At 36.3% G+C, this 12,167-nt stretch overlaps 1 protein-coding gene across 4 annotated transcripts in view; it reads left to right on the top strand.

Moving 5' to 3' along the window:
- The window catches only part of PHKB (phosphorylase kinase regulatory subunit beta), a 235,261-nt gene that overhangs the window by 24,024 nt on the left and 199,070 nt on the right, over positions 1-12,167 (top strand). For all 4 annotated transcript variants that reach the window (XM_055552724.1, XM_055552725.1, XM_055552726.1 and 1 more), the window contains one exon: positions 10,237-10,323. In XM_055552724.1, the coding sequence (XP_055408699.1) occupies positions 10,237-10,323 (87 nt within the window). The remainder of the gene's footprint in view (positions 1-10,236; positions 10,324-12,167) is intronic.

Below are 12,167 nucleotides of genomic sequence, written 5' to 3' on the forward strand. Positions count from 1 at the left end.
ATCTTATATGTTCAGTTTAAGTATTATACTTTATAAAGTGACTCACTTGTAAGCTGTATACATTTGTTCAGTTTTAAATCATATCCTTTTATGTTTTCGTTGAGATCCTTCTTTATGAGCAATAAAATCGTAGAACAGAATAAATTAAAATAGAAGAATAGAACAAATTGAATTACTGTATGGTCACAGCTTAGGTTATTGACCAGTGAGTTTTACTTAACTTCATCTGTTGTAATGAATCACCTTATTCATTGCAACTGATTCCTAGTAACTCGGCAAATTTTAGATATCAAAGGATATTAATTCCGTTTGTTCAGTAAATGTTTATTGAGTGCTCATTGTGTCCTGGCACTGTTGTCACTGGGGTTATAACAGTGAATGAGACAACTACTGTTGAAAAATTTTAATAACTGTGCCTTTTCTGAATGCATTTTTTTCATAAAAGGAATTCCAGAAACTTTTCAGAAACATTAGAACTGTTGGAATACAGATTTGACCTCACAGAAATCATACACATTCATGGTATATTATGGTGAGGTACTCTACTAGACTATAAATAAGAAAGGAAAATGAAATAGCTAATTGAGAGATTGGTATTCATAAGGTCAACACCTGAAACATCAACCAGATTTAATATCCTTAAATAGATTTTATAGGCTGTGCTCCTTCCTTAAAGGTCACTGGAAGAACTTAATACCTTTTTATTAAAAATAAAGTGGGAACAGTGGAATGGCCTTTTCACATCTTACTTGGATATGTTGAAGAGGCAAATTTTACTTTATTTTTATGGAGTTGTGTTATTTTACATTTGCCATTTACTATTTTACCTTTAAAATATGTTTCTTACCCAACTTTCCATGCAGAAACATAGACTTAAAAAGTTGAGGTTTCAGATGAACTGTGATAATTTGGGGTTATGTAAGTTAAAGTATACATGTATGTGTATATACATGTGCATCTAATTTTGGAATAATCTGTTGTTTAAAGCAGAAAATGAAAACACCGATTAAGAGCTCTTAACTCTTCTTAGCCAAGCGTTTTTATGAAGTTTCATGGTAAAGGACAAAGAGCACACAAAAAGTTTCTCTTTAGAGAACCCTGTATTCAGATTTGGACTGCATTTTACTAACTGCTTTGTGCTTCAATTTAATGCCAACCTCATTCCTTTGTGAGAATAATGAAATGGGACAATGTATATAAAGTATCTTTTACAATGCAGAGTATCAATAGTGTGCATTCAAAATGTCCCTTTCTTATCATAAATTGTACAAGTGATAAATAAATATATTCTTAAGAAGTAGAGTAAAAGTCACTGTCCTCTCCCTAGTACTAATCATTTTTAACATTTTGGTGCATATTCTTAAAGGTTTTTAAAAATTCTTTAAAATATTTAAAAAATATATATGCATGTACATTTGTAAACATCACACATGCAAGTTTCTTTTTGCAACAGGGAATATATTGTACCGTCTAGTTCTATGACATTAGTTTTTCATACCATGTTTTTTTGGTCTTTAGTGATATTATAAACAGATCAAGCTCTTTCAAGGTTCTTCACTGAAGGGAGGTGTGATAATATATTCATTCCTCTGCTGGGGACACATTGAAATTTCTATGCATGCTGGAACTGAACAATAAAGAAAATAATTTGTTTCTTTGTTTTGCAAGGTGATGTTGGTGATCTTGAAGATGCTCAAAATACTGAGTTATGTATAATGTATTCCAAGTTGGATGGAGTAGTTCCAAGAAATAGTGTAGCCCGTGAGAATAATGTAAACTAGTCATCAAAAGTTCTCTGAAAACAAATTTTTCAGGAAAATTATTTTGGTCATCTTCTCTTCCTGTTTTCCCTCCTTCTTATCAAACTCTCACTGCCATTTACTATGTACTCAGTGTTCTTGCCTGGAGAATCCCAGGGACGGGGGAGCCTGGTGGGCTGCCGTCTATGGGGTCGCACAGAGTAGGACACGACTGAAGCAACTTAGCAGCAGTAGCAGCAGCAGATATGGCCCGTTTCTTGTTTGGCTTCCAGTGTAGTATAACATAGTAATCTAATAGTGAAAATAAAATGTCATAAGCAAGAACTGTACTTAAGGTATTTACAGGTACTGTAAGAATGCCTCTAGAATTCAAGAAGGCCTTCCCCTAATCATGTGGGTCACTTAGTTCAATTCTATAAATATTTGGATTGAAAACTTACTAGTACTGACATTAGGGATACAAAGGTGAGAATGTTATTAGAATAACCTGCCCTTTGTATAGTAGCACCTTCTAGTTTTTATCAGTGGAGGAGTAAAAGGAAATGGTAAGATGAAAAATTACCATCTCAAGTTAATGATTTAATTTAAATTTCAAAGTTGCTTGAAAATATTTCATATCATATATAAATGATTCTCAGTCAGTCATGCATTTTCAGTCATTTTAACTTTCTGTCAGTACGCAGTATTGAGTGCTACATACATTACTTTTTAAAAAAATCAATATGTTATTTCAAGTAATGGAGAGTTTTAGAGACATTAATGTAACTGCACATGAAGCTGATTATTGCTAAGCTGCTTTTAAATATCGTATGTCCATGATGGGTTTGAAATCTTGCATGTAAGTAGGCCAAATGCTACATTATTAGATAATAGAGTTTCTTTGTAGCTTTTGAAAATTAAGTTGTATTATTTCAAGAGGAAATGGTCTATTTAAATCCCATAATTTGAAATGTTCTCTGTTTATAATTTAGGACAAATGGCTTTTTCTATCAAATATTTTGAAACCTAAAAAAAAAAAAATTGGACCAATTTGATCTTTTTAAAAATAATAGAATTTACTACTTTATTTATTTGGGGGGGGGTGTGCCACATATAATCTTTTTTTTTTTTAATTGGAGGATATTTCCCTTACAGTGGTTGTGTTGGTTTCTGCCGTACAACAACGTGTATGTATTCCCTCCCTCTTGAGCCTGCCTCTCACCCCCCACCCACCCTTCTAGGTCATCACAGCACATGGAGCTGGGCTCCCTGTGTATTATAGCAGCTTCCCATTAACTGTATCGGACTTCCCTGATGGCTCAGTGGTAAAGAATCCTCCTGCCAATGCAGGAAACACTGGTTCAATCCCTGGGTCAGGAAGAGCCCCTGGAGAAGGACATAGTGGAACCCCTGGGAAATCCCACTGACAGGAGGAGCCTGGCAGGCTGCGGTCCATGGGGTTGCAAAAGAGTCGGACACAACTTAGTAACTAAACAACGGCTACAACTAGCTTTGTATTTTTACACATGGTAGTGTATACTGTCAGTGCTACTTTCTCAATTCTTCCCGCCCTCTTGCCCTCTTCTTCCCCGTCTCTGTGTTCACAATTCCATTCTCTATGTCTGCATCTTTGTTATTTGTTCTGGATGTTGTTGTTCAGTTGCTAAGTCATGTCTAACTCTTCGCCACCCCATGGACTGGAATGTGCTAGGCTCTTCTGTCTTCCAGTTTCTCCCAGAGTTTGGTCAAATTCATGTCCACTGAGTCACTGATTCTATGGAACCATCTCATTCTCTGCTGCCCCTTTCTCCTTTTGCGTTCAGTCTTTTCCCAGCATCAGGGTCTTTTCAAGTGAGTCAGCTCTTCATATCAGGTGGCCACAGTATTGGAGCTTCAGCTTCAGCAACAGTCCTTCCAATGAATATTCAAGGTTGATTTCCTTTAGGATGGACTGGTTTGATCTCCTTGCAGTCCAAGGGACTCTCAAGAGTCTTCTCCAGCACCACAATTTAAAAGTATCAATTCTTCAGTGCTCAGCTTCTTTATGGTCCAAATCTCACATCTGTACATGACTACTGGGAAAACTGTCACTTTGACTATTAAGGACCTTTGTTGCCTGCAAAGATTCATCAGTGCCATTTTTCTAGATTACATACATTAATTATGCATTAACATATGGTATTTATTTTTCTGACTTACTTCACTCTGTGAACAGGCTCTAAGTTCATCCACCTCAGTTCAGCTGACTCACATTTGCTTCCATTGTGTATATGTACCACAACTTCTTTATCTGTTTATCTGTTGATGGATATCTAGGTTGCTTCCATGTCCTGACTGTTGTAAGTAGTGCTGCTGTGAACTACTGCTCACTTTAGAAGTAGTTCAGAAACCAACTCATCAATGGATAAAGTAGTTAAGTGGGAAAATTTATTTTTTTCAACATTATAAAAACCTTAAGAAAAACTTGGTAGAAAATTTCAGTGACTATATTTGTCACCTCAGGATTAGCAGAAAGCTTTTTAAAAGAAAAGAAAACTAGAACCAAATGAGGAAAGAGATAGATTGACTGTTATATATATACGTGTGTGTGTGTGTGTGTGTGTGTGTATACACCTTTGAATCTTGATATTGGTGTACTAATGATTGATCAGGGGAAAATATATGAAATGAAAATGTAAAATAGTACACAAAGTATACAAAGAGCTTTCAGAAATTGACCACAACACTGATAAAGCAATAACAAATGGCTACAGGATGTTGGCAGTTCACAGAAGAGCAAATCCAAATGGCCAATTTGTAAAGATTCTCAAGCTCACTAACAGTCTGGGCAATGAAAATTAAGTAAAAGTTGGCTACTTCTTTACTTCTATCCAATTGGAAAAGCTTTTAATAGAATAGAGTACTTATATTTCTGGTACAAATGTGAATTATTTTAGCACTTTTAAAAGATGCAATTTGTCATTTATTGTAAAAAGTTTATTAATCTTTTAATTCAGTACTATTTTCTATGTGACATCACTAAATGCAGAGTTCGGAAGAGATATATTGTAATTAACATGCTACTACATAGTATTTCCAGTGTACAGTTATATAGGTATAAATAACCTCAAAAGCACATATGTAGTAAATAGGAAGTGATGAGGTTTAATTATCACTATGGTTTTTAATAATTTTAATTTTATATAATTTAATATGTAGTTATAGCTATGTTTCACAACTACTCCCAAAATCCCTATAAAATTTAACTCTCCAGCCAATTCTAACTATTCTATCATATTCCTGGCTATATCTTTGTATATCTGTGTTTTGCATTATTGTTGTTATGGTAAAAATAGGAAACAAATTATATACCCACTGATGAGAAGTTAGTGGAATAAGTTGTAGTATATCAACGCCTTGGAATATATAGCATCCATGAGAAAGAGCCATCACCTTTAGCAATTTCCCTGTGTGTTGTTAAATGAAAGGAGCTAGATGCAAGGATAGACTTTGTCAAGATCCCATTTTTATAAAACAAGCAAGGACAAATTTCTTTTTTGCCTACATGTTGAGACATAGGAAAATGTATGGTTTTGAGGACAGAAGAGGGCAAGCGGGATGAGGTAGGGGAAAAAAGGACATATTTCCATGAGAAATACAGTATGGTATCCTTTATTTGTTAAATATTATGTGTATATGTGATATATACACATTAAAAATATATACACCTTAAAAAATGCACACCTTAAAATTTTTGTTGTAGTTGTTTAGTCACTAGGTTGTACCCAACTGTGTGACCCCTTGGACCGTAGCCCATCAGGCTTCTCTGCCCATGGGATTTCCCAGGCAAGAATACTACAGTGGGTTGCCATTTCCTTCTGCAGGGGATCTTCCCAACACATTGAACTGTGTCTCCTGCTTGGCAGGCGGACCTTTACCACTGAGCCACTCTGGAAGCCTCTGGAGCTTTTTTTTTTTTGTAATTATTTGTAATGGCTAGTTATTTTTATCAGCTGCAGTGCAGAAGTTCTCTGTTCTTTGAGGCCCACAGGGGACTGGAATTTTCCTGTCCTTTGTCTTTTAAGGAACTTACCACTCTGCCTTGTTATTCATATATATGTATAGTATATCTTATATACATATGTGTCTTACACACATATATATATCTTATTCAAAACATTATTTTACCTTTCTTCCTAATCTGTAGGCTTTGTAGCCTGCTAGATGTATGCCCCAGAGTCTTATGTATTCACTGTATATGTTAACTGAATGAATAAATAATGGTATCTATCTTAGTCTACCATCTTACATGGAAAAATGATAAAGCTATTTTAGGGATCATCAAAGTCTTGATTAATAATATTTTATATATCTTATAGTGCTTTGAATAATAGAAAAGTAAGATGCTCAATTAATACACTTTTGATGTTGTCTTGGTTTGCGGCTCAGTTTTCCACCTTGATTTCCTCTTAGTCATCTTTTTTATTCTTTTAAGAGTTTGTTTTTGAACTACCAGTTTTATTTTGTGATTTTGAAAACTTCTCAGTTAACACTCAGAAACCTTCTGAGTTTATAGTTCAAAATTCAAAAAGCTTATACCTTTGTTAAGTTTATACTCTTTCTATAATACTATACATTTCTCACAGAAATGTCTTAGGCAACTCATTCTTTAATCTTGTTAGTATATAGTCCTTTCTTCTTTCATCATAAAGCTGTAATAGGTCCCTTCAAATAACAATTTCTGCTTCATCTTCTTTGTTATCTTTTGTCTCTTTGACATAATGTCTTATGAAATGAAGAGGTAGATTGTATTTTTCTAATACAAAGGCAGCCAACAGGTAAAAAATCAGGTTGACATGTTTAAACGCATTTTACATACTTTATAACTGATAAGTTTTGTCTTCCTCTGTGGTGTTGGATTTAGGCAAAATTAAAATAAGAAAAATTAGGAAAAGAAATATTTATATTTTAAAAATTCACTTCATTTTGAACTCTAAGCATTTATTAGAATTTTTTCTGTTATTTTGCATCTGTTTTCATTGGCTTTGGGAATTGGTGCTCCACTGTTGATTGCTTTCTCCTTCATATTTTTATTGGTATTGATGCTTTCCAGATGTCTAATTCTTGTTTAAAATGTTTCCATTCATGACTTCTCCTTTGACTTCAGATTTGTGGTACTGGACACCATAAATTTTGTGGAACATCCTTACTTAATTTTATGCAGTTACTTCAGAAACATTACAGTGGTGATCGCTAAAGTGTTGACATTTATCTAACTTAGCTATTTTTAATTCACTGTGGGCTTTCTTTGAAGATATATAAAGGAACTATAGAAGACTATATAGATTCTCAGTGAATTAGGTGATTTTTATTTTTATACTTTTCTGCTTTGCTTTGAACCTCTCTTTCAGTCTTACAGAATGGGTATTTATTTTCTTAGAAAGTTTGATTTCCCAGACGTAATACTTAATGTATACTTGTTTATACATTAAGTATATACAATGTTGTATACTTAATGTTGCTTGTAAGAATCTCCATGGATGATTTTACTGAGAAACATTAGATGATAGAATCATTTTAGTCTTTGGGGGGAGGTAAGTTGGCTTAAAGCTCAACATTCAGAAAATGAAGATCATGGCATCTGGTCCCATCACTTCATGGGAAATACATTGGGAAACAGTGAAAACAGTGTCAGACTTTATTTTGGGGGGCTTCAAAATCACTGCAGATGGTGATTGCAGCCATGAAATTAAAAGACGCTTACTCTTTGGAAGGAAAGTTATGACCAACCTAGCTAACATATTCAAAAGCAGAGACATTACTTTGCCAACAAAGGTCTGTCTAGTCAAGGCTGTGGTTTTTCCAGTGGTCATGTATGGATGTGAGAGTTGGACTGTGAAGAAAGCTGAGCGCCAAAAAATAGATGCTTTTGAACTGTGGTGTTGCAGAAGACTCTTGCGAGTCCCTTGGACTGCATGGAGACCCAACCAGTCCATTCTAAAGGGGACCAGTCCTGGGTGTTCATTGGAAGGACTGATGCTAAAGCTGAAACTCCAATACTTTGGCCACCTGTTGCGAAGAGTTGACTCATTGGAAAAGACTCTGATGCTGGGAGGGATTGGGGGCAGGAGGAGAAGGGGACGACAGAGGATGAGATGGCTGGATGGCATCACTGACTCAATGGACGTGAGTTTGAGTGAACTCCGGGAGTGGACAGGGATGGTGATGGACAGGGAGGCCTGGCGTGCTGCGATTCATGGGGTCACAAAGAGTTGGACACGACTAAGCTACTGAACTGAACTGAACTGAACTGAAGGGGCTTTTAAGGGAAATTTTTTTCTTTCACTCTAAAAACCATGAATACAATGTCATTAAAATAATCTTTTAAAATAAATTAATCTACTGTTATAATGCAGATTTCAGTTTTGCATATTCTGTTTCAGTCCTTATCCTTATGCACATGTATTATTTACCTAATTGTAATGAAAATATATATGCATCTTCTGGTGATTATTTTTCTTATATAAAGCACAACATTAGCTATATAATAGTGCTTTAAATAAAAGCAAATCATTTCACCACAAAATAAATAGAAATAAATCTAAGTAAAAACAAATCATTCCACTGTCATTAGTGTTAGTTGCTCAGTCATGTCCAGTTCTTTGCAATCCCATGAACTGTAGCCCACCAGTCTCCCTGTACCAAGTGCATGGAACTCTCCAGGCAAGAATACTGGAGTGAGTAGCCATTACCTTCTCCAGGGGATCTTCCCAACCCAGGGACTGAACCTGGGTCTCCTGCATTGCAGATGGTTCCTTTACCATCTGAGCCAACATCATCCTGGTAGCAAATGTGTTCCCTTTAGTCTTTGTATATTCATATGCAAAAGTTTAAATGTGATGATTTGGACCTGATTTTAGTTTATTAATTATGGATGAATTTCATGGATAATATGTAGACCTCCCCTGCCCGCAGAGCTTATCACCTACCAGGCCAGCATTCCTCCCTAGCTGCCAGGCTGCCCATTACTGCCAGTGTACTTAAACCTACCTAGAGCTAAGCGACTTAGCAGCAGCAGCAGAGCTAATTGAATGTGGGGAGGCAGAGAGCATGTCTGGACCCTTGCCTCCTTTGCAGTCCTGATGCTTTCCTGTCTGTGTTAGTAGTTCTTTCCATATTTCACTATGGGACCATTCTGGTTGGTGTCATTATGAATACTATTTTAGAAAAATATCTTCATGCAAGTCATTTCATATTCCCTGTTTTCATCCACATCTCTATTTTTAACGAAAGGTAATGGGGCTGTTGCCTGAATGTGTAGTTCTTTACTTTGAAAAAGTAAGTGTTAGTTACTGAGGTGTGTCCAACTCTTTGCAACCCTGTCGTCTGTAGCCTACCAGGCTTCTCTCTCCATGGAATTCTCCAGGCAAGAATACTGAAGAGGATATCCCCAGAGGATTTTCCTGACCCAGGGATTGAACCGGGGTCCCCGTATTGCAGGCAGATTCTTTACCATCTGAGCCACCAGAGAACCCTTACCTGCCCTAAACAAAACTTAAACCTCCCTTAAACATAACTTGGCTTTAAACTAGCATACTGGACATAGCAATTTTGCAAACATAAATGCTTTAATTTTCTTCAAAAACTGACAACATGACCCCCTCCCCTGCCCCAATAAATTATAGGTTCAGTCTTCTAGTATTTTGTTAAACTATATGACATGCATTACCTGCATCCCAAGGTGGATTAACTGTGACCTTGAGATGTTTATAATTTCTGAGTGCTTATAACAAGAATGAGACACTGCTTATTCTGATGGCTGAAGGGTCAAATGTCTGCCTTTCAGTCATCAGTTGAGAAAGTGCCCTTGTCAAGTGAACAATTTTCTGTATCCATTTTATGACAGGTTATCATGATTAATGGGTATTCTGTAGCTTTTGAGCAGTGTGCTCTGTTATCACCTTGCTGTAGTTCCCATGGCTGAGAAGTAGAAATGGTTTCTGCTTACAATCTAGATAATAAGGCAGATATTATCTACCTAGGAGAAAGTGGAAGTTTCAGGCTTTCAGTATGAACAATATTTGAATACTCATGAAGTGGATGATTTGGGGGTTCAGGAATATTATCCTGGGACAGAAAACTTCCTGGTAAAGCATGAGCATAAGGAGTAAGGTTTGCATTTCAGGGCATGTAAGTAGATATATTTCTCAGAAGGAACTGGAGTTATTGTGCTACTATACTTCCATAGGAGTACTGGTTATATTTGAGCTGCTAGGACCAGTATGCACATGAGTTAGCTGGGAGTGAGAGTGGGGATATCCGCTAGCATTTAGGAAAACTACACGTATTTTCTTCTTTCTCCTTTCCTCATCCAAAATTTGACAACAGTGAAATATGATAATTCACTATAAAAACGAAGATTAGATTGTTAAATAATGCCTCTTCGTTTGTTTAGAAGTTTTTTCATTTACCTGGGTGAGAATAACTGGACTTGATGGGTTTTTCATTTTTCCTTCAGGCTCAGTTTATGAACCTCTGAAAAGCATTAATCTTCCGAGACCTGATGAAACTCTGTGGGATAAACTGGATCACTATTACAGAATTGGTAAGCTAAACCTGGGGAAAGCAAGTCTTTAGGTAGCTATGATTAACATCTATTCTGCCTTAGTTAAATTACATACATTATGTGGATGATGATCTCTCATTTGAGTGTTGGGGTAGTTTCAGTGCGTAGACAGCTGTATATTCCAATTGCATATTGATATGGAGACTATAAATGGAATCTGGCAAGTCAGATCTGTCCCTTGAATAATTTTGAAACTGCCGCTAGTGTCTTCTGTGTCCTTTTAGCCTTCTGAAACATTAACAGATTTGAGAACTAGAGGCTGTTTCTTGAATAATTCTTACACAAAGATTTTGTGGAAGTATTCCTTGCTCATTTACCTATACAAAGTTACAATGTAGTCCTGAATCTTTCGTATCCATTTCTAATTCATTGAGATGCAAAAAGCAGTCTCAATACTGTTACTGGTATAAGGTCCCTGTTTGTTTGTTTTGCTTGCTCTTTTGTTTTTGTCAGGATCAGCCTGGCAAGTTTTGTTTTTTAATATGAGTAAGCAGCTTAGAGATACATATATATAGGGCTCTTTTTTGTTCATCAGATGGTAAGGTGGGGATGCTTTTTTTTTGTTAGTTTGCTTCTTATGCCATTTATGTGGCCTAGTATGTCAAATATAAAATTTGATTTCTCTCACCGAGGAGAAGAATTTTTTTGTTTCAGTCTGCATCATGTGAAACATTATTTCAGAGACTTCCCTGGTGGTCCAATGGTTGAGACTTTGCCTTCCAATGCGCAGGGTGTGGCTTTGATTCCTGGTTGTGGAGCTATTGTTCCTATTGCATAGGAACCTGGAATGTTAGGTCCATGAATCAAGGTAAACTGGAAGTGGTCAAACAGGATAGCAAGAGTGATCATTGACATTTTAGGAATCAGTGAACTAAAATGGATGGGAATTGGCAAATTTAATTCAGATGACCATTATATCTACTAGTGTGGGCAAGAATCCCTTAGAAGAAATGAAGTAGCTCTCATAGTCAATGAAAGAGTCCAAAATGCACTACTTGGATGCAATCTCATAAATGAAAGAATGACCTCTGTTCGTTTCGAGGCAAACCATTCAGTATCATAGTAATCCAAGTCTATGCCTCAACCGCTAATGCTGAAGAAGCTGAAGTCGAATGGTTCTTTGAAGACCTTTAAGACTTTCTAGAACTAGCATCAAAAAGATGTCCTTTTCATCACAGGGGACTGGAATGCAAAAGTAAGAAGTCCAGAGGTACACGGGCAAGTTTCACTTTGGATTACAAAATGAAACACGGCAAAGGCTAACAGAGTTTTGCCAAGAGAACACACTGATCATAGCACACACACTCTTCCAACAATACCAGAGACAACTCTACACATGTACATCAACCAGATGGTCAGTACTGAAATCAGATTGGTACTCTGTGCAGCCGAAGATGGAGAAAAGTTCACACAGTCTACAAAAACAAGACCGGGAGCTAACTGTGTCTCAGATCATGAATTCCTTATTGCAAAATTCAGACTTAAAGAAAGTAGGGAAAACCATTAGGCCATTCAGTTATAATCGAAATCAAATCCCTTACGATTATACAGTGGAAGTGACAAATAGATTCAAGGGATTAAATGTGGTAGAGTGCCAGAAGAACTATGGATGGAGGTTTGTAACACTGTACAAGAGATGGTGATCAAAACCATCCCCAAGAGAAAGAAATGCAAAAAGGCAAAATGGTTGTCTGAGGAGGCCTTACAAATAGATGAGAAAAGAAGAGAAGTGAAAGGCAAAAGAGAAAAGGAAAAAACCAGTCTGAATGCAGAGTTCCAAAGAATAGCAAGGAGAGATAAGAAAGCCTTCTTAAGTGAACAGT

Source organism: Bubalus kerabau, chromosome 17, assembly GCF_029407905.1.
Source record: "Bubalus kerabau isolate K-KA32 ecotype Philippines breed swamp buffalo chromosome 17, PCC_UOA_SB_1v2, whole genome shotgun sequence".
NCBI classification, from domain to species: Eukaryota; Metazoa; Chordata; class Mammalia; order Artiodactyla; family Bovidae; genus Bubalus; species Bubalus kerabau.